General features: G+C 40.5%; 1 protein-coding gene and 1 non-coding gene across 3 annotated transcripts in view; both read left to right on the forward strand.

Annotated features, from left to right (window-relative positions):
• Nucleotides 1–23,867, forward strand: part of DERA (deoxyribose-phosphate aldolase) — a 121,981-nt gene that overhangs the window by 27,658 nt on the left and 70,456 nt on the right. For both annotated transcript variants that reach the window (XM_067695793.1, XM_067695795.1), the window contains exons 2-5: nt 14,790–14,887; nt 16,014–16,161; nt 19,687–19,782; nt 21,972–22,106. In XM_067695793.1, the coding sequence (XP_067551894.1) occupies nt 14,790–14,887; nt 16,014–16,161; nt 19,687–19,782; nt 21,972–22,106 (477 nt within the window). The remainder of the gene's footprint in view (nt 1–14,789; nt 14,888–16,013; nt 16,162–19,686; nt 19,783–21,971; nt 22,107–23,867) is intronic.
• LOC137203115 (U6 spliceosomal RNA) lies at nt 18,074–18,177 on the forward strand. The gene has a single exon (XR_010932944.1). It is a non-coding gene; the product is annotated as a U6 spliceosomal RNA (small nuclear RNA).

Raw genomic sequence — 23,867 nt, forward strand, 5'->3', positions numbered from 1 at the left:
GCGGTGGCTACCCTTCGTTGCGGTGCCCGGGCTTCTCACTGCGGTGGCTTCTCTTGTTGTGGAGTGCGGGCTCTAGGCACGTGGGCTTCAGTAGTTGTGGCTCGCGGGCTCTAGAGTGCAAGCTCAGTGGTTGTGGCGCACGGGTTTAGTTGCTCTGTGGCATGTGGGATCTTCCCAGACAAGGGATCGAACCTGTGTCCCCTGCATTGGCAGGCGGATTCTTAATCACTGCACCACCAGGGAAGTCCAGACAATAACCAAATTTAAAATAATTCCTTGATATCCTGTAATACCAAGTACACATTTAAATTTCCTTGGTTGTCCCCATAGGGTATTTTATAGCTGGTTTGTTCAAGCCAGGATCCAAAGAAGGACCATGCATTATATTCAATTGTTGTATTTGTCTCCTTTAATCTGGAACACCCCCCTTTTTTTTTTAACTGCCATGAGCTCGATGATACCAGGTTACCTGACCTGTAGATTGCCCCAACTTCTAGATGTATCTGATTATTTCCTCACGATGTGGTTTAACTTATTTCTCTATCTTCTGTATTTTCTTTAATTTGGAAGTTGTATCTTGTGTTAGTCTGGCTTCTCTAGAAAAAAAGAACCAATAGTAGATAAATGGATAGATATATAGATCGATAGATAGATAGTTATATACATACATACATATATATATATATATATAGAGAGAGAGAGAGAGAGAGAGAGAGAGAGATTGATTGATTGAATATAAGGATTGGCTCATGTGATTTTTAGAGGCTGAGAGGTCCAGTACCTGCAGTTGGCAAGCTGGAGACCCAGGAGAGCTTATGGTGTAGTTCCAGTCCAAGTCCAAGTCCAGAGCTAGGAGAATACTGATGTCTCAACTCAGAGACAGTCAGGTAGAGAAAGAGAATTCTTTATTACTCAGCCTTTTATTCTATTCAGGTCTTCAATAGATTGGATGAGACCCACCCACCTTGGGGAGGGCAGTATGCATTACTCAGTCTTCAAGTGTTGACCCCATCCATAAACACCCTCACAAGACACGCCCAGAAATAATGTTTAACCACATATCCGGGCACCTTGCAGCCCAGTCAAGTTGACACATAAAATTAACCATCACATATCTAAAACTTGATTAGATTCAGATTAACAGTTCTGATAAGAGTACTGCATAAGTGGTGCTGTTTATTTCATTTTATATCATATCATGAGGCACAAAACAAGGCCTGAGTTGGATTTTGATAGGGGTGACCTAGCATTCAAACTAAATACTTTTGATCGTGAAAAGGGGCACTATGAATACTTAAAATGGTATAATTGAAAAATATTTATTGATTAACAAATTGTTTTTATTTTTTGGTGGGCCTTCTATTCAAGAGAAAATAACTATTCAAAAACTTGTAAAAAATTCATCCTAAAGGAAAATATATTCACGTGCATCAAAATAAAAAATGTATTCCTATTAATTTTTCAGCATTATAAAATAACATAAGTTGAATTATTACTCAGCTTTAATTAGTTTCTTAGCTGTATCATCTCTGATATGCCATTGGTAGTTTTTTGAAGAATAGTTTTTTCAGTTTCTTAAAGTATTAAAATGTTCAGCAGTTTTTTCAAACTTTCATTTTATATTTCTTAACTTTGAAAGCCTTGACACCTTCAATTGATTTTTCTTTGTGGAACATAATATTTTTAATTGACAAAATATTTACAAATGCTGAAGGTACTTGGTAAACTTAGAACACATTCTGTAAATGGCGGGTATTCTCAATTCTCATGGGTTTTTGTATTGAAATGTGTAAATATTTCAGCACAAGTAGTTTCACCATTAATGTACTTCGCTCCATTCTGAGGCAAAATAATATATATTTTTATAAGACAAAACTTGTCAAATAAGATGTCTCAGTTTATTATTCTTTTGAAGGTTTTGTTAAGTTTATATACTGTAACGTCACAGGCCCTCTCAGTTTCGTTTCTGTGACATTGTGATTTATAGTAAGAAATATATATTTAGTGTTCATCCTTCCTCGGCACAGAGCTCCTAAACCCTTCACATTTCCTATGATGTGAGCTATAAAGGTGTCTGGTTATGGCAACGATGTGGTTTTTGGGCCTCACCTAAGCGTGGGGCCTGGTTGCCTAGAGAACCAGCCACTGATGAGGTTGTTGGAACTTTCTCTGCCGCCCCTTAACTGACCTGTGGGTTAGGGAGAGGGGCTGGAGGTTGAGTTCGATCGCATATCATGGCTAGTGATGTAATCAATCATGCCTGTGTAATGAAGCCTCCATAAAACCCCAAAAGGGTTAGGGTTTGGAGAACTTATGGCTTGGTGAACATGTGGTGATTCAGGGAGTCATTCTCTTAGAGAGGACTTGGAAGCTCTTTGCCCTTTCCACCGCCTTTCCCTTTGCATCTCTTTCATGTAGTTGTTTCAGTTATATCCTTTTATAATAAACTGATAATCTAGTATTCCTGTGAACTGGTCTAGCAAATTAATCGAATCCACGGAGGGGGTTGTTGGAACCTCCAGTGGTAGGTCAGAAACACAGGTGGTAACCTGGACTTGCATCTAGGTCTAAAGTTGTGGGGGGGGGGAGGTAGGGGGTTGGGCAGTCTTGTGGGACTGAGCCCTTAACCTGGGGAATCTGATGATAATATCTCTGGGTAGATAGTGTCAGAACTGAGTTGAATTGTAGGACATCCAGCTGGTGTCTGGAGCATTGTGGTAGTGTAGGAAACCCCTTCTCCCCACATTGGAATTAGGTGTAGAACCCTTAAGTTCTTTCCAGTACAGAAAGTAAATGTATGCAGTTTAAAATAGGAGCTTAGAGTAGCCAGTCTTCAAAGATGGACCAGGTCTCCGGGATTGACGTCTTTGTGTCGTCCTCTGCTGCATTGACTCAGGCTCACCCGAGACTCACTATAACCACAGAAGGTGACAGAAGTGATAAGAGCTGCTGTATGATTGGGGAGCCCTCGGCTGCTCTGTGAGAAGTTCAGCTGCCCTGTTGGAAATGGCACGTGGAGAGGGGGACGTTCGGACCGACATGGAGGTGTCCCGGCAGAGCCCAGTCTCCTGCCGCTCCTCTGAGGCACCGGACATGTGAGTGCAGCCATCTCGCATGTTTCAGACTCATCGTCATCTGGTGGCCGCCACACGAGATCTCAAGTGAGAGCAGTAGAACTGCCCAGCTGAGCCCCAGTCAACCAACAGAATCCGGATAAATAATAAAAGGCTTGCTGTTTTTCGGCATGACATTTTGTGGTGGTTTGTTACATGGGGATAGATGGTAAGCAAAACAGCTCAGTCGAGATATTCCAAAGTACAATTTTAGAATTTTAAAATTCAACCTGTACGCTAGTTGAAATCTCATTTAATTTGTCCAAGTCCTCTCATTTGTAGAGGGATAAATTTCAGTGTCTTCCTGTTTGCAATATTTACAAACGGTTGTCAACAATAGTTGTAGTTCACTAAGTTTCAAAAGCTGGAGGCTTTGGGTGTTTTATTTATTTAATAAGTTTTTTTAAAAAAAGATTTTTCAACTGATATTGAAAAAAAAAGTAAAGCCAACATTTAAAGGTCTCATTTATAAAATAGTTCAAGACTTGTGTGTGTCAGCTTAGGCTGATGGACAAAATGGTTCTTCCTCTTCAAACAGTCAAATGTTCCTAATAATCAACTGATGATAACCAGCAAAGAGATAGTGCACACTGCCAGGAAGAAGTATTTATTTTTAATTAAACATCAGCTTTCTCACAAAGATCAGGTAGTTCACTTATTCTGTGTATATATAAAATATTTAAAATTTGACAGCTATAGCTTGTGTTTTGATTGTTAGACTAGACTATGGAAGCTTATTTGGATGAAATTATAAGTTAGGTGTCTGTCACAACCAGATTCAAGTATATTTCTGCTCCCTGGGTTTCTTAATAAGAACATTGTTTTTATTGTGATGCTATACTCCAACAAAATTTGCATCTGTGTCATCTCTGCAAAATCAAATAATTATTTGTTCAGTGCTAACCTCTTTAACTGAATTTACATTGGCGGTCACAATAATGTCAGGTGTTTTACCTTCAACAAATAGATTTCTGAAATCTTTTTCTTTGATTTAATGTTAGGTTTTTAAAAATGAGCCAATATTTGAATTAATTTAACTCATTTTTCTCTTTAAAGCACCCATGACTTATATAAAACTTATATTGTTTAGTTGTTTGTGAAATTCTTCTGCTTCTGGAGCCAACAAATTAATAACTACTGTTTTTCTTCTTGTACATGCAGTAGAATTTTGGTTGTGAAAACAGGCACTATTTAGAGTACTCATTTTATCTCAATGAAAAGTCATGCTTCAGAGTTTTATGTAACTGTATCTTCTGAGGCTTCTGTTAAATTGCCATCTTTAAGCACAGGCTTCTTAACTGCTAATTTTTTAAGTAAATGTGAATGTTATTTAGCAGATTCGGGTCTTGTAGAGATATGCTGGCCTATGATAGATGTTCAAAAACATTTTGTGTAAATTATAGATCATACTTTTCCAAGAAATGGAAATCCAGAATTTAATTTTTCATTAAACATTTTTTTTTTTTTTTGGCTGCACCACGCTTGAGGGATCTTAGTTCCCTGACCAGGGATTGAACTCGGGCACTCGGCAGTGAAAACGTGGAGTCCTAGCCACTGGACTGCCAGGGAATTCCCTAAACATACTTTTCTGAGTTCATTGTTGCTGATAGATTTTTTTTTTTCCCAAAATAAAAAAGCCTAACCCCAAATACATACTTTCAGGCTTACAGAATATAAAAATGATAAAAGCAATGCTTTCAGTTTGCTGTCCTTCGGGAATCTAGAGGTCCCCTACACATAGGCCGTGGTCACCTAACCTACAGGTTCTCTTACTTCTCATGCCCTGCTGACTGCTGGCATGGTGCGTCTGTGTCTCTTGCAGGCTTGGGCTCAGGCCAGGGCCCAAGCAGCTGGTATGTTCAGAGGCACAACATGATGCGTATTTCTCCCACCACCGCCCAAGGCTGGAGGGCGCCGCCAGTATTGCAAGTACCTGTCCTCATCAACGTATGTCCAAAATGCTGGTCGTGTTAGTTTTGTAACGGCTGCAAGAAGGGTGGGGAAAAGAGTGAAGTTTTGGCCTTACAGAGTGACCCACATGTCCAACTGAGATCTCTTCACTGCTCTTGTCTCTCACACACTTTTACTGGTGATGGTGGTAGAAGCTGGAGTCTACCAAACCCATGCTGGTTTGTTTTAAGGTTTATTAAAAAACAAAATATACGGGACAAATGCTAAACCAGATGGGACAGGGGGTGTACACTGGGCATGTCCTGGGTGAACTAGGTTCCCCTAGTGAGGACCAATATGTATGTATATGTTTATCTGTCTCTTCTCATTAGAAAAATCTCTGTGAGAGTAAGGGTTTGTTTGTTCATCCGCTGCTGAATCCGCAGAGCCTACATCAGTGCTGGCGCCATCGTGGGTACTCCTTTGATGTTAGTTGAATGAATGAATAAATGTAATTCATAGCCAGAATTGCATTTAGCAAGCTTCCCATGAAGAAAGTCCCTTATCTGTCTCTTATCTTACGTATAAGCTGTTGACTTTGGGATGGAGACCCCCGTAGACTAGGCCTAGAGCCATTTAGTTGGAAATGCTGGGGTCCTGTGCACCTTGAGCCTGGACCAGAAGGGGAATGTGATCTTGGGGAAAGTCTGTACTCTCGGCGCCACAGACTCCTTACCTACGGGGAAGGGCACTGCTATGGGAGGGCCAGAGCAGAGCAGGCTCTCTAGAGTGTCTTGCCCAGGTGTGATGCTGGTATCATATAGGATTCATGTAATAATCAGCTTCTGTCTGGTGGCCCATGGTGCTAAGGTTTTGGTGATCTTTTCTATGGGAGCAGTAACAGTGGCATCTGGTATTATCATTTCTGCCTGGCACTGTGCCGTTGTGTCAGGCCGGGCTTGTGGAAGATCTCTGTGGCCAAGTATTGGTCGTGAAAGGTTTGGTGGGGTGAAATGCCCCAGGGAAACATTGCACATGCTGATGTCTGGGCTACAGCAGCAGCCGTCTTACTGGTCTACCTACTCTTGTCTCCCTCCCTTTCCACCTGTCCTGCACACTGCTACCTGGCAGTGCCTCTTAATTCCAAAGAGTTAAGTATATTTTGTTTTTACTGCTCGATAAGGTAATGCATGCTCTTTGTAAAAAATTTAAAGTATTATGTAAATGAAAGTAGAAATCTTAATGTCATTCTACCTCTGAAGAGAAACACTTTTGTCAATTTGGTATACATTCTATTATTTTTTTGCACATATACCAACAGATATATGTTTTGTACTTTTAGGTTTTTTAAAACATTTTTAATTTAAAAAATCACTGCTGTGCGGGTTACTTACTTTCACTTAGTAATGAATCATAATCAGTTTTCCGTGACAATACTTACTGATCTACCTCATTCTTTTTAATGGCTGGATCATATTCTGTATTATGGATTGGCTGTGTTTCATTGAGCTGATCATAGATCTTGGTGTCATTTGCAACCATACTACCATAAATACCTTTTCATATTTGCATTTGCATACTCGTGTAAGCATTTCTATGGGACATATACTGTATGCTGATTAATTTTTAGTAAATACTTCTTTAATTCTGTTACAGCCCAGTTTGGAAATTTTCAGTGGCTCTGATCAGTTTTAGGATAAAGTCTAGAGCAGTGCTAATAGAAATATAATGTGCAACACAAAGTAATGAAAAATCTTCTAGTATGCATGTTGTAAAAAGTAGAAACAGGTGAACATAATTTTAATAACACTTTATTTAACCAAATGTGTCCCACATATTATTTCAATTCAGTATGTAGTCAGTATCAAAACATAGGTAAAATGATACCTTACATGCCTTTTTTGTACTAAATCTTTGAAATCTGCTGTGTATTTTGTACGTAAAGCACATCTCAATTTTGATGATCCACATTTCAAGTTCTCGAAGAGTTGCCTGTGGCCAGTGGCTACTGATGGGCTAGCACAGATCTAGACTCCTTAGCCTGGTACTTAAGGAGCTTTACAGGTAAGCCACTGTCAATCAAATAGAGCCAACCTGCATTTGTTCCTGGTATTCCTGTTACCCACAAACCTCTTGTACTTCCTCTATATTTTTCGTGAAGTCTGCCCATCACTCAGGCAGGGTTTCTCGACCTTGGCATTATTGACACTTGGGCTCAGATAATTCTTTATTGTGGAAGGTGGTACCATCAGTCCTGTGCATTGTAGGAAGTTTACCAGCACTTCTGGCCTCTGCTCACTAGATGCAAGTGGCAGTTTCCCACCCGAAGCTGTGACAACCAAAAATGCCTCCAGGTTGAGGGCCATACTTCAGGGCCAATTTCAAATCTCTGCTTATCCATGAAGGGTTTTTTTCTGGCCAACTGGATGAGCCTACTCTAACCTACCCTTCATCTGAACTTGCCTTATTGTCCAGCCAGTGTGGTAAGTATGTTATAGGGAAAAAACATGTAGCGGTCAAGTTTGAGAAGTGCTGGATTAAAGAAAATTCCAGAGGTTTCTTAAATGTGGGCTTTCTTGTAGAGTTTAATAAGCTACTGTACCTTCTGCATCTCCAAGAGAAGTTTTCCCATCTAGCATGTCCCGAACTTGTTGATCATTGTCATAGACATTTATCCTTTTCTGCTCTTCAACAACCAACTCACATCCCCTTATTGTTGGGAGATCTCCTAGTATGTAGACTCGGTTGGGTCTACTACAGAGGAAGGAGTAGATCTTTCCTCTCCTACCGGGCCCCGCAGTCACGCATGGGTCAAGTACCGGATGTGTTTATATGGACTTGGGGCCCCGAGTGAGTTAAAGATGGCAGTGGTGTCCGGCAGCAGCCGCTGGTGGCATCTTGTCCAGACTGTTGCTCTTAAACGCTGGCATTATTCTTCCAGCTTTTGGCTCTCTTTGGTTCCGTCTGTTTTCTGAGCTTATTCTTCTCTCCTCCATTATCTGAGTTCTTAATATCCTTCCTTTTTCCTTTTTTGTTTCAGTCAGCAAAGTCAGTTTTCATCATTTTTCAACTGAAAGATTCCTAACTGATGGAACCTGTGGGATCAGTTGGGAACCGCTGGTTGAAAGCATTGCTTTTTGCTCTCATGTGTGGGCTTACATTTTGTATTATTCACTTCCTTTCCTCCCCAAGCTTTTTCAGGAGAGGAACAACCTATTTACTGCCATCGCGTTCCCCACGCCGTTTAGCACAGTGCCTGTACTGAGGAAACGCTAAGCGCAGAGGCTGTAGGACTTGCGCGTGGGCACTTCGTTCCACCAAGGATTTATGCTCGTCTAGCTGCGTAACTGCAGCCACCAACTGCTGCTAAGCTTTTGAGGCTGATAACCAAGTGATTATGGGCATCCTGGGAACAAGTGGAGCTGAAATAGCCAACTGAGGACTGGACCAAACAGTATTTTAGGTGCCACAATAAATGGTTGGGTTCTCCTTTCAGTGTCCAGAGTCACCTGCTGACAATAGCTAATAAATCGAGGAGTATGATTGACCGAAGGAGGCAGCTGATTACCAAAGAGCAGCAATAGTTGAGAAATGGCTGATGTCTCAAGGAGGGATGAAGGATAAAAAGAAAGTGAGGAAGCTTTAAAATCCTGATGTGACACTGCTGTGCAAAGCCAGGTGCAGGAATGCACACGCCTTGTCACATGAACCCGAACTATCTTCCGCTCTGATGAGGTATTCTGAAAGAGTGATATAACCCATGTAGCTGGGGATGCAAGACCGCCTGATGGAAGAGGAGTGTAAGCAGAGGATAGACAAGACTGGTGCAGAGGAAACCAATCGGCAGATCAAGTTGGCCTTCAACTTGGTGCCAGCAGTCTAACGGAAGTATTTCAGAGGGTGTAGTAAACTCATCACTCACCTGGGCTTGGGTTGGTAACCTGAAGAATGGTCTGGCTGGTGAATGTATGTGGGTCGGGCCTTAGAGATTTAGGAGCAGAGTTGCTATGGGGAGATATCATAGTAGCAGGGCTTTGTGGGCCGTGGCCATATATGCTGCTAGGTTGCTGCTGTTTTAGTTTCTGGACTGTCCGTCTGGATTCTAAGGACTGCGCTTACACAGTAGAATGTTAGAAGGGTTGGCTAATGCCCAGTGGGGACATGGATGCCTGGAGGGCTCACCCAGGGTGTACTGGATGCTAGACTAGACCTTGGGAAGAAGACTCATTCCAGACCCCACCTGCTGGAAAGGATGAGGCTCCCAGTACAGTCTCCGTCTTGTATCTTTATGGCTTAGGATCTGGGCAAGGCTGAGTCTCCTCACTTATGTAAATTGAATATCTTCTTAGCTTGGCTGGATCGGGCATATATTGACCTTCAGGGCTCCTTTTTTTTTTTTTTTTTTAACAAAGATAACCAGGGCTAAGTTTGAAAGACTAGACATGATGAAGTTGATACTTCACCAGTTTCAGTGTCTGAGGTAAAAGATAAATTTCCTGTGATGCAAGGGGTTTATTGAGCACCTATTTCTGTGCTAGGCACTTGTAACTGATTCCTGGGAAGTTGCAAATTAGAAGTGAAAATAAACAACACAGAAATAATAGACATCTGGGTGCCTACAGTAGGAAGGGGTTCTCAGTAATAGACTCTGGGATTAAAAATGTACTGCACAAGAAAGGGGTGGGGTGGGAGGAACTGGGAGACTGGGATTGACACATATACATTATTGATACTGTGTATAAAATAGACAACTGATGGGAACGTACTGTATAGCACAGGGAACTCTACCTCATGCACTGTGGTAACCTAAATGGGAGGGAGGTCCAAAAGGGAGGGGATATCTGTATGTGTATGGCTGGTTCATTGTGTTGTGCAGTGGAGGCTAACACAACTTTGTAAAGCAACCATACTCCAATAGAAATTAATAAAAAAAAAATGTACTGCACAAGTGCATATGAAGAAATGACTGGAGACAACACTAAGGCAGAAATTTGGGTGGTACAATTAAATGTAAAAACCCAGAAAGAATGAGAAGTAAAAACACAGGAAGTTTAGTTTTTCTTTTCCAAATTTGGGCAAGTCTCTAATGAATTATCACAATTGATTTTTCTCCTTTGAGAACAAAGGTGAAATCAAAATACAACATAAACCTCCTTTCGTGGAGTTGTCATTGGTGTTACACGTTTTAGGAATATTGTACAGAAGTACAGGTGTGTCCCTGCAGACAAATGGAAGTGATGGAAAGGCTATGAAGTACATTTGCAGGGAAAATGATCTCTGTCCCCACTGAGACTTAAATAGGAAAAATAAGAATAATAAAAAATTGTGAGAGGAGTATTTGAGAGCAAATTTATAACTGAAAGGAGGGCCTGAGAGCCGCCAGAATGGCACACTAAGAGGAACACTGGGGTTTTCTTCTCGGGAGAGTTTTTGGAAAGGAGTATCATCACCTTCCAATTGTGGCTTCACGTCACGTCTGTTCTCCCCAAAGGCCCGTGTACTCGAAACCCCTCCTGGCCCCGTAAGAGAAGCTTCTATGATCCTGATGAGATTGTGTGCCTTAGAATCACTTCTCCTGGAAAAAAAGACGCTAAAGGGTACTCGAATAAGATATTAAAAATGGTGAAGGACATAACAAAGGCCAGTCAGTCCTTTCTTTTCCCCAGACCCCATAATAGGAGAACAAGGGTTATTTGATGAAATTAAGGAGTAGCAAATTAAGTGCTAATAAAATGGGATAGTCACTTATATAATTCATTACCATGGGAGATCACAGAGGCAAATTCTGTGGCTGGATTAACTATGGGGCTGGATGATTTTTTGACCACTAAAGATATTTTTAGCCGTGATACTGGGGGAGAAGTAATCCTGTTACATTCTCCCAGAGATGGTTTGCAGGGACCTCTCTGTCAAGTGTTGTCTGAAATGTGTGAGAGCAGGCCTCGTGGGTTCTAACCTTTGGTGAGGAGTTGTACTAAAAATTAGTTTTTAAGGGGAATGTCCTCAGGTATTACATTCCTGTCTCTGTCCCAGCTTCTCTTGTGGAGATCCAAAAGCCTTTAATTAGAAGCAATTGGGGTACAGAGTTTCATTATACAAGATGAGGAGTTCCTGGAGATCTTTTGTATAGCAGTGTGACTATAGTTAACAGTGTGCTCTGTTGTATACTTTAAATTTGCTAAGAGAGTAGATCGTAAATGTTCTCAGCATACATAAAAAACAAAAAGAAAAAAGGATACAGAAAATGTGTGACGCAATAGATGATGTTAATTAGCTAGACTGTGATTTCACAGTGTGTACATTTATCAGGGCATACACCTTAAATATTTACTATTTTTATTTGTCAACTATACCTCAACCAGGCTGGGGGGAAAAAGTAAGCAGTAAAAAAAAAACAAGAAGAAGCAATTTGGAAAGACATCACCCAGATCATTTCTGGTCTTTGGGAACCTTAGTTTATTTCTTGAATGCCACCCGTGTGTCAGGTACCTTGCTTGGAGTTTTAAAAATCTGTTGGGAATACGAACATCTGGACAAATCAGTGCCATTCAGAAGGCACTAAAGATGGACTGTAAGTATTGAAAGCATGGAAGCACAAAGAAGCAAAGGAGTAGCTCAACCTGTGTAGTTCAGGGAAGGTTCACAGAGAAGGTGGCAAATGAATCGTCAGGATAACGGAGGGCATTCTAGGCGGAGGGAGCAAACATCACACACAGGTCCAGAGACAGAACCCGATGTGACGTGTCAGTGAGCTCCCAGGAGTTTAGGAAGGCTGTGCCTCAGGGTTAGGCGGGGTGGAGAGGGAGAAAATGGCACGTGAGGGAGGATGGAGCCCGATGGTGAAGAGTCCGAGGATAGCCTGAGACCTCCCTCCTGCAGCGGGGCCTGGGGGTGGGGAGGGGAGCTTCTAGGAGGTGTCATGTGACTGATTAAGGACCACACCTCAAAGCCTTGCCCTACCGCCTAGGCTTCCCTCTTTCGGCCACTGTCAGCGGTGGCTTGGCGGTCGGATTTGTATTTCACGCCACTCCTTACTTCAGTAATTTTGACTGTTGGCAGGGAAACAATCTTTACCAGGAACCTAATCACCATTATTAGTAGTGTTTTTTGTTTGTTTGTTTGTTTGTTTTTTTGCGGTACGCGGGCCTCTCACTGTTGTGGCCTCTCCCGTTGCGGAGCAACAGGCTCCGGACGCGCAGGCTCAGCGGCCATGGCTCACGGGCCCAGCCGCTCCGCAGCATGTGGGATCTTCCCAGACCGGGGCACGAACCCGTGTCCCCTGCATCGGCAGGCGGACTCTCAACCACTGCGCCACCAGGGAAGCCCCATTATTAGTAGTTTTTTTTTTTTTTTAAAAAAGCCTCTCCAGCCTTTGGGTAGAGAGGGCTTGTTACAGGTCTTAGATAAATTGGGATGAGTCTAGCATGTCTGCCTGGTCTGACTCTCTTGGGCTCTACCTAGACCCAAATCAGTCTTTGGGTGGAGAAAAAGAGGCAGATTTCATGTCCCTGACCGTAGACTCCCATTTCCTCTGTGAAGCTGGGTCAGCAGACAAGCTGGAAAACATATAGTGTCTTCAAGGAGCAGATGGATTGAAACATTAAAAATCTGTTTTGTTACAAGATTTTGACTAACAGAATAATTTAACCAGAAAAAAAAGCGCTCAAACTTTGTTCCTTCTTCAGTGATATTTATTTATTTTTAATTTTTAAAATTCCTTTTTTTTTTTGGCCACACTGCACAGCTTGTGGGATCTCAGTTCCTTGACCAGGGATTGAACCTGGGCCATGGCAGTGAAAGCTGGGAATCCTAACCACTAGGCCACCGGGGAACTCCCATTCTTCAGTGATACAAGAATATCATTATTAATCACTCAGACTCTAATTTGGAATTTCTATACCGTTAATATTGATAAGAAGAATTGAATGAAAATGAGAAAATGTCTTTTGTAGAAACTGGTTTTCTTGGGGTCTTATCTTTGAGGTGGATGCAAATACTTTATTACTATTATGATATGTGTTATTACGTAGTACAGTATGCATTCAGCAGTTTTCTCCATCACGTTATAAAGAATTGTGTAATTGTGACATGTTTCCTAATGAATCACCTTTCCCACAGCAGTTTTTTTTTTTTTCTTTTTTTAAATAAATTATTTATTTATTTTTGGCTGCATTGGGTCTTCGCTGCAGTGCGCGGGCTTCTCATTGCAGTGGCTTCCCTTGTTGCGGAGCACAGGCTCTAGGCAGGCGGTCTTCAGTAGCTGTGGCTCACAGGCTCTAGAGCGCGGGCTCAGTAGTTGTGGCGCACGGGCTTAGTTGCTCTGCGGCATGTGGGATCTTCCTGGACCAGGGCTCGAACCCGTGTCCCCTGCATTGGCAGGCGGATTCTTAATCACTATGCCACCAGGGAAGCCCCCCACAGCAGTCTTTTAAGGCTCTTTTAAGATGATTCTTCAGGAACGTGAGGTTGCTAGAGAGATACAGAAATGAGTTTAGTTGTAGAAGATAAATGGGTGTGTGTCCAGTTTACTATGAGGAGGCCACTTTTGTTACAGAGTGTCTGTGGGTGAAGTTGAAATGCACATGCACCAGACACTATGGTGTTAGACACGCAAAGACGGATACGATCATGGCTCACATTGTCTTAAGTACAAGGGACAATTTTACGACTCCTTGATGAAATACAAGCTCTGTAGTAGAGGTCTACCCAAATGTTAGTTATAGCTCTGTAGTAGAGGTCTACCCAAATGTTAGTTCTATCTGGGAAGCAGGCGGTGGTTTCACAAAAGCTAACATTTAGGCTGGGTTTAAAATAGAAATTACAGTCAACCAGAAGAGGATGGAGGGTGGAATACAGGTAGGAGAGAGCATTTCAAAACAGAAGAAAAGAGATGTTTCCCGGAATTTAGAACAGCTTGTTTTTTCTTTTCCCTCTTCTGACTTTTGTTATGTCAGTGCATTCATTTCTTTTTTTTTTTTAAAATAAATTTATTTATTTATTTATTTTTGGCTGAGTTGGGTCTGTTGTTGTGTGCGGGCTTTCTCTAGTTGCAGCGAGCGGGGACTACTCTTCGTTGCTGTGTTCAGGCTTTTCATTACGGTGGCTACTCTTGTTGCGGAGCACGGGCTCCAGGCGCGCGGGCTTCAGTAGCTGTGGCTCACGGGCTCTAGAGCGCAGGCTCAGTAGTTGTGGCGCATGGCCTTAGTTGCTCCGCGGCATGTGGGATCTTCCCGGACCAGGGTTCGAACCCATGTCCCCTGCCTTGGCAGGTGGATTCTTAACCACTGCGCCACCAGGGAAGCCCCAGTACACTAATTTCTAATACACTTTGAAAAATTCTCCCTTGAGGAAAGAATGGGCTGTATCCTATCAGCATCTAGTAGTTATTAATTTTATCAGCAAGGATTCCTTTAACCCCCAATATTAATTCACCTATGTGTTTATTAACCATTCATTCTCCTGGACTGGACACTCACAAATAAGTCTCTGCTGGCAGAAGTGAGGCCCGTGGCATGAGTAGCACATTTTCCTCCGTTGTTAGACATATCTGTGTAATGAATCAGTACAGGTTCTCCTAGTTCCAAATGTACTTGATTTTACACGAAGTAGGCCTTTTCATGGCTGGGCTTCCTTCAACGAGGTTATTTATTTGTAGTTCAGCAAAAAAGAAATATAAGGCTTAAAAGAGCTTTGCTACTTAGTGATAAATCTGTCCTTTCAAGGACCATGTAAAAGCAGGTGAATATGTTGAATAAAACTTTTAAAGTGTTCTTCTTTTGCCTTTAGACCTTAGCTGGATCTCCAAAATACAAGTGAATCAACCGGCAGTTCTGAGGCGTGCAGAACAAATCCAGGCCCGCAGACCCGTGAAAAAGGAGTGGCAAGTAAGGGTTCTTCTTGAGAATTCTCTCCCTGTCGTTTACAGCCCTGGTCTCTTCCCTCAAGGCCACGAGATTGAATTTTGCTCAAGATGCATCTCAACTTAAAAGATTGCAGCTGTCCATGACTTATTTTCATAATTCATATATGATGATGATGGGTTGGAGAAAGATAACACATTTATCCAAACAAGTTAAAAATCTTATCACTCTTGAGTGGCAAAGCCACAAATGAATTTGAGGCATCTTTATTCATGAGTGAATTAAATGGCATATTTTGTCAATGTATTTATTCAGTTTCTTAGACATACCTTCTTTGGTTGGCTTCTATTTTAATTTTAAAACCGTAACACCTAAACCTGGCGTGTCCGCTGTTGAGGCCCTGAGGTATGAGTTGACCTTCTTTGACCATCATGTTTACCATACTAATTAATTTTCCTAAATCATTTTTCAAAATTCGAAAAATGATGTTTCATAAAGTACTTGTGGTCAGCATATTCTTCAGTGTGTACCAACGACAGATGTGCTATGCATCTCAGGACTAAAGGGCATTCAGAGTTTATTTCACAAGTGATTGAATCCTTTAGGATGACAGGTCACATTTTGCTCATCCTTAGAAATAATCTGATTGAAAAGATAAAAGGAATTCATCAGAATGAGTTGTGAAATATGAATATTGTTTAAAAATTATAATTGGATTAAATTGAAAAAAAACCAAAAAACAAAGAAGATGGAGACTCTTTTTACAGTGTCTCATTCCAGACCCCAGGCTGGAGGTAAAATGTACGATAGAAACTCTTGTTCCCAAGTTCTCCCCTAGCGGGTGGCCCTCTGAGGCTCCTTGTGAATGAAATGGAAAAGTCACATGTGGGGAGACTTGATCTATTAGGGATTTCAATTTGGGTTACCTATGGGAGAAAAAACATTTATAAGCTATTTTCTCCCCTTTTATTTTATTCTATGTAACCTTCATCTTGTTGGTCACTCTTGAGCATATATCAGAACATATGCCTTAGAACAGCATAGACAAGAGATTTTAGCACCCATATGTGCCTAATGGTTCTTTACTAACTAACTGGGTTGGAGATGAATTATTCTTTTAAACCTTGTTTTTAACTTTTCTTCAAACCAGGCTGCTTGGCTCCTGAAAGCTGTTACCTTTATAGATCTTACTACACTTGCAGGCGATGACACATCTTCCAACATTCAAAGACTCTGTTATAAAGCCAAGTATCCAATCCGGGAAGATCTCTTAAAAGCTTTAAATATGCACGATAAAGGTAACGTGTAGTCTGTCTGGTGTTTACCGTTTTTACAATAACAGTTACTAAATCTAAGAGCACTTAAGATTCAGCTGTTAAAATGATGGTAGCAATAAAATCCATGATAGAATTGTGTACATAGAGAAATAATTGAGATTCTTCTCCGAGAAACAGCAGAGGAAGAATCTGAGTCTCATTTTTAGGTCAGTTCTTTCCCATCATGGATTAAAGTTGCAAGTATTGAGTTTATTTTTCTTTCTAGTTCTTCAGTTTTGGAAGTTTTCTATCTAGTGACTCTCAAATACTGATTCTGATTCTGATTCCCTATATGTGGCTATTCTGATAGCCACATATGAAAAAGCCAGTCTCATTACTTAATAATCACACCTCATACATAAAGTATTTTCTGTGAGTAAATGAAATGCTTTTGAGAATAAAATACAAATGGGATATATTGCAAGCTTGTATATTAGGTTAAGTCTTTTGAAAAAAAGTTATACTCACTCTCTTCGTATACATGAAAGAAAAAACTTTCTAAAGTTGCCGTAAGTTTAGAACCTTAACATTTCAGAAATGGAGGAGATTTTAAGAGTCGATGCCCTTGTTTCTAAGTGAGGAAACTTGAGACCTGGAAGGCGAAATGATATTTCCAGGACAATGTGTGTTGTTACTCAATGGGCTTGTTTTAGGAATCAGATCTAAACCATGAAGGGATCCTTCATGGTTCCCAGGTGCCTGTCTATAATGAATGCAGCTAGAGATGCTGCATTGGCCCAATGCAGGTATTTTATCCCAAAGAGTTTGTAGATAACTTATAGACCTAAACAAACCTACAGCTTTTGAAAAGTAGTATTTTTCTTTTGAGTTGACAGTAAAACACCTACCATTTATACCACTGAAAAGCAACAGCTTTGTATGAGTCCTATGTTATTGTTTTACAGTGGCTATTTGATTTTTCAGTTTAAGATCTTATTCCTCAAAATGAGGGCTTCAGATCCAGATTTTATTATTTTCTGCAAAAGAGGGAATAGAATTAGGTAAATGTTGTTTTGCTAAACAGGTGTAACTTGTTTTATTGCACTTTGCAGATACTATGTGTTTTACAAATTGAAGGTTTGTGGCAGCCCTGCGTTGAGCAAGTTTATCGGCGCTGTTTTTCCAACTGCATTTGCTCACTTCATGTCTCTGTCACATTTTGATAATTCTTGCAGTGTTTCAGACTCTTTTTTTTTTTTTTTTTTTTTTTTTTTGCGGTATGCGGGCCTCTCACTGTTGTGGCCTCTCCCGTTGCGGAGCACAGGCTCCGGATGCGCAGGCTCAGTGGCCATGGCCCACGGGCCTAGCTGCTCCGCGGCATGTGGGATCTTCCTGGACCGGGGCACGAACCCGTGTCCCCTGCATCGGCAGGCGGACTCCCAACCACTGTGCCACCAGGGAAGCCCCTCAGACTTTTTCATCATTGTTATATTTGTTATGGTGATCTGTGATCAGTGATGTTTGATGTTACCATTGTAATTCTTCGGCATTTTTTAGCAATAAAATATTTTTGAATTAAGGTATGTACTTGTTTTAGACATAATGCTATTTCACAGTTAATAGACTACAGTATAGTATAAACGTAACTTTTATATGCACTAGGAAACCAAAAAATTCCCGTGACTCACTTTATTGCGATATTCGATTTATTGCGGTGGTCTGGAACTGAACCCGCACTATCTCCAGGGTCTGCCTGTACTACCCTGTAAGGTTCACTTACATTTTTCTTCATCTGCTGTCCTGTTTGAACTCTGTAAAAACCTGGATTTTATTATCTGCATGGAATAAAACAGTTTCATTGGATCAAGGCCACCAAGTTTACTGTTTAGGAATTTTTTTACAAATGGCACTATGTTAACCTCCAAGAACAATGTATCAAAAGTATTTTATTCCAGTGCTTGCTTTGGCAGCACATATACTAAAATTGGAACGATACAGAGATTAGGATGGCCCCTGTGCAAGGATGACACGCCAATTCGTGAAGCGTTGCATATTTTTTTTAAAAAAAGAGTTAAACATAGAACATGGCACCATAAAACTCCTAGAAGAGAGCATAGGCAAAATATTTTCCGACATAAATTGTACCAATGTTTTCTTAGGGCAGTCTCCCAAGGCAATAGAAATAAAAACAAAAATAGACAAATGGGACCTGATCAAACTTGCAGGCTTTTGCACAGCAAAAGAAACCATAGAAACAAAAACAACAACAACAACAAAAACAAAAACAAAAAGACAAGCTATGGAATGAGAGAAAATATTTGCAAATGATGCAACAGACAAGGGCTTAATCTCCAAGATATACAAACAGCTTATATAACTCAACAACAGAAAAACAAACAACCTAATTGAAAAATGGGCAGAAGACCTTAATAGACATTTCTCCAAAGAAGACATACAGGTGGCCAGTAGGCACATGAAAAGATGCACACCATCACTAATTATTAGAGAAATGCAATGAGGTTATCACCTCACACCAGTCAGAATGGCCTTCTTCAAAAAGTCTACACATAACAAATGCTAGAGAGAGTATGGAGAAGAGGGAACACTCCTACACTGTTGGTGGGAATGTAATTTGGTGCAGCCACTATGGAAAACAGTGTGGAGGTTCCTCAGAAAACTAAAAATAGAATTGCTGTATGATCCAGCAGTCCCACTCCTGGGCATATACCCAGACAAAACTATAATTCAAAAAGGTTCATGCATCCCTATGTTCATAGCAGCACTATTTACAATAACCAAAACATGGAAACAACCAAAATGTCCATTGACAGATGAATGGATAAAGAAGATGTGGTACATATATACAATGGAACACTACTCAGCCATAAAAAAGAACAAAATAATGCCATTTGCAGCAACATGGATGCAACTAGAGATTATCATTCTAAGTTAGAAAGACAAATATTACGTGACATCACTTATATGTGGAATCTAAAATACGGCACAGATGAACCTATCTACGAGACAGAAACAGACTCACAGACATAGAGCACAGACTTGTGGTTGCCAAGGGGGAGGGGCTGGGGGAGGGAAGGATTGGGAGTTTGGGATTAACAGATGTAAACTATTATATATAAGATGGATAAACAGCAAGGTCCTACTTTATAACACAGGGAACTATATTTAATATCCTGTGATAAACCATAATGGAAAAGAATATTAAAAAAAAGAATGTCTAGATGTGTATAACTGAGTCACTTTGCTGTGCCGCAGAGATGGGCACAACATTGTAAGTCAACTATACTTCAATTAAAAAATATAATAAAATTAAAAATATATATCTATTTTATTCCGTTACGGTGATAATGAGAAAATGATCCACGTTGTCAAGAGCCAGAAGGGAATGTGGAAAGTAAAAAGCCTTTTAATTTGTTGCAGCATCGTAGGGGAATTATTTTTTCTCTCATTTTGATTTCTGCCAATGTTGAAGTATAAATAATAATTAAAAGCATATTGTGTGACTTGAACTTCACATAAACTAGGCTGTTATGATTTCTTTCTTCATAGGCATTACTACAGCTGCCGTTTGTGTTTATCCTGCCCGGGTATGTGATGCAGTGAAAGCACTAAAGGCTGCAGGCTGTGATATCCCAGTGGCATCAGGTAAAATTTGTGGCTTCTGTTGTCGTTTAATCAACATGTTTCCCGTTCTTCAACTCAGACACTTTGGAGTAGTATCTCTGTAGTTTTATTCTATGATTTTAATTAGTTTTATATATTTAATTGGTTGTATTTATCTATTATTTTCATATTTATTAATTGCCTGTTGAGTAGCAGACATTATATGTATTAATTCCTAAGAATATAGAACTGTATCTCTGTCCTTAAAGGAAACTTATCTGTTTAGGAGGAATAGTCAAGTTTAAAAAAATATTGTAACACAGGACATGTACTATTATTTATATGTAAAATATAACAATAAAGATATGCAGAAGGTACAGTTGTAACCCCGAGTGGGTAGTGATTTATTCTGCAGAGGTTGACGACACTCAGTGGGTAGGGGGATGCTTCACAGAGGAGATAGTAAGACCCCTGCCTTGGGTCTTAAGATTAAGGAAGAGTTTAGAGAGTTGATAAGCTAAGGAATGGCGTTTTAGACAGAGGAACTAGCACATGTGAAGGTGCAGAAGCACAGTTCAGGGAACTGAAATGGCTTTGTAATTGTAGGATCCTAAGGTAGGACAAAGGCAGAGCTTGGGAGTTGAAGCTGGAGAGGCAGATTGGGGTCAGATCCCATGGGGAAACCATACCAGGCCGTGGCATCTGGGTTTTATTTTGGTGACGGGGAAGATACCAAAAGATGTTAAGCAGAGACATACCATGATCCGCTTCATGACATAGTTAAGTTAGGGGATGGTAGTGGACAAATTATGGAGGGGTGAAATGGAGTTAGTTAGACTCATCACGGGCCACATGGGAGATGATGAGAGCCACCCCCAAGCCTGAAAGGTAAAGAAAAGAGAGTGTGTTCAAGAGTTTTTGACTTAAGATAGATGTAGGGACTTACCTGGTGGTCCAGTGCATAAGAATCTGCGCTCCCAATGCAGGGGAGCGATCCCTGGTCAGGGAACTAGATCCCACATGCTGCAACACAAGGCAGCAAAGATCTGGCACAGCCAAATAAATAAATATTAAAAAGAAAACAAGATTACTGACTTAAGATAGCTGGAGTAGGAGAACGAGGCATGAGGGAGGGAAAAGTCTTACTAAAAGCTTCCCTGTATGTGTGTGTGTGTTTACATATGGATAGATACATATAAAATTAGATTCTCCTTTTAAACAGTATTAGAGGAATATCCTGGTGCTTTAAAGAAGGAAGCTAAGAAAATCATTATTTTATTAGGGATACATCAAAAGAAACAGGCTATACAGTATTTATATACAACCTATTTGTGAAGATTCCCAGAGTATTTGTTAGCTAGCTGCACCTTTATCACCCTTCATTTTTCATTAGCCTCAGTCAATTCAGCTTTTCCTTTATACAACAGGGAAACATGCTCTCCTCTAAGGTAACAGACCCAAGGAATTTAATAACATCAAGGAAACATGAAAGGTTATCTCTAGACACAGGAATGGAATTAATGATTAGCATGTTAAAAATGTTAATACTTTTTCCAAAGTGTCATTGTGTGTTTATTTTCCTTTTATTTATGCGTGGCCTTGCTCTTCCCAGTTTACCCCTGCCCCAGTTTTGTGGGCGAATTAGGTGCTTTTCCATCGTGCAACATCTCCCCTTTATTCTCATCTGCTTGGCTGTTCACTTTAAAATGGGCAGTGGGAGGAACCTATATTACAATTTGGTTACAACAGCTCTAAATGGGAATGAGTAAATCATGACAGTGATAGCCAACTTGGTCATGAGTAGGATCCAGAATTGACTAGTGTCCATCAAGACAGGGCTGTAGCTACTATCTTATGACTTTCACTTTGACGATGACATATCTTCTTAATTGCTATTTACTTAAAGCACCCCCATGAGCATCTCTGTAGCAACTTAATTTCAGGTCTTCCAAAGGATATAATACTAATATTTATCCTAACGTCAGTACTATATAAAATTGCACTCAGTTTCTTTACACTTCACTTTGCAAGGTAGGCATGAAGTTCTGAAGTGTCATTCATGCTTTGGTCTAAATGCTAATTTTTTTGGTCTGAAATTCTTTGTTGAGATACTGACCAATTGAAATTTGTCTCCCTCCCTCCCTCTCTCCCTCCTTCCCTCTCTCCCTCCCTCCCTCCCTCCCTCACTACCTTCCTTCCTTTCTTTTTTTGTTTTCTTCTTTCTCTACTAGTGGCCACTGGCTTTCCAGCTGGGCAGACTCATTTAAAAACACAATTAGAAGAGATCAGATTGGCTGTGGAAGATGGAGCTTCAGAAATTGACGTGGTAATTAACAGAACCTTGGTGCTCACAGGCCAGTGGGAAGGTAAGCGCACACACATCCTTACCCAAGAGGGAGATTTGGTTCTTCCCTGGTCAGTCAGATGGCAAGGATCTGATAAGAGGCAGCATGGCGTGGAAGTCACTGTTCTAGATTACAAGTCCCTAGATCAGAGGGTGAATTAAGGAGAAAACTCGACCAAGATTGCTCATCCTGCCCACCTGCATGAACTTTTTAGATCCCTTTAGGTGATTAGTTATTTCCATGCAGTGGATTATTAACTTTTATTCTATTCTCTACTGTTTTGCTACTCAATACAAAAATCACTCCAGGCGAGTCTTTTATGCAGAGTTTATTTTAATATGATGGAGGAAGCTTCCCTTTTTTATGTTAATCTTTGTGAGTTTGGAGGATGTGGGATTATTAATTAGTCTGCTAAGTCTGTTTTTACTCCTGTTCTTGAACGTAGCTCCTCTGGGTATTATTACGTATTCACCGTCGAGATTCATGATTTACTATCATGTCAGTTATAATAGGGCATTTCCCATTCCAGTAACAAGCTATTATTTTTTTGATGGAATTGATTTTACCTCTGCCTTAAATGTATTTTGTATACTTAGAGATTGTTGATAGCTAAAATAAGTACAATTCTGTATTTCAGAAAAATCATTGTAACAAGTAGTTTAAGTAAAAATTTTTAACACAGTCATAGAATTAAGCCAGAATAACGTGTTGTCTCTTTAGATATGTGAATATCAAATAATTGGCGTATTTTATTCTAATTACAAAGGTTATACCTTCTCACTGTTAAAAACAAAAGTTCTGACCAGTAATAAAGAAGTGGATGTGCTACATAATCTCATCCTCTACAAATAACCCTTGATAACACTGCAGTGCACAACTCTGCAAACTTTTTTCTCTTCATATACACACATGCAACTCCCATCCTTCTGTTAAGTTTAAAATGAAAATTTTTAAAAAGTGAAAAAATTAAAATTAAAAATAGGACTATATTTAATGTATTTTTTCTTAACCTACCTATCGGTCTTGCCAATATCTCATGGATATCTGTGACTCTATCCATCAATCCATCTATCTCATCTTCTGTAAATTATAATTCCATTGTTCATCCATTAAGAATTGCTTTTGGTTATAGAGCAACAAAGATTCAGTCAGTGGTTTAAATGCTCAAGGATTTACTCTCTCACATGAAGTTGGGAAGTAGGTGTTTCAGGGGTGTGGTGAAATACAAAGTTCTTGGAGACCTGGACTACTTTTATCTTCCACTTCCAAAGAGCGTGGCTTCCGTCCTCATACTCAAGGACACTCCATTGTCTGTGATGGCTTTTGAAGCTCCAGCTTTTACATTCATCTCCCGGACAACAGGAAATAGGGGCTTGTCCGGTCCCCAAATCTCACACACCATCTTTGCTTACACCTCATTGGCCCTAAGTGAGTTCCATGGCCAGGCTTGGCTGCAAGTGAAGCTGGAAAAGGTAGTCTTTTGGCTTGGAATATTAGCTACATTCCCATACATTCTTTTTTTTTTTTAAATTTATTTATTTTTGGCTGCTCTGGGTCTTTGTTGGTGCATGCGGGCTTTCTCTAGTTGCTGCAAGCGGGGGCTACTCTTCATTGTGGTGTGCGAGCTTCTCACTGTGATGGCTTCTCTTGTTGCAGAGCATGGGCTCTAGGTGAGCGGGTTTCAGTAGTTGTGGCACACGGGCTCAGTAGTTGTGGCTCGTGGGCTCTATAGCGCAGGCTCACTAGTTGTGGCACGCGGGCTTAGTTGCTCTGCAGCATGTG

Source organism: Pseudorca crassidens, chromosome 11 (assembly GCF_039906515.1).
Source record: "Pseudorca crassidens isolate mPseCra1 chromosome 11, mPseCra1.hap1, whole genome shotgun sequence".
NCBI classification, from domain to species: domain Eukaryota; kingdom Metazoa; phylum Chordata; class Mammalia; order Artiodactyla; family Delphinidae; genus Pseudorca; species Pseudorca crassidens.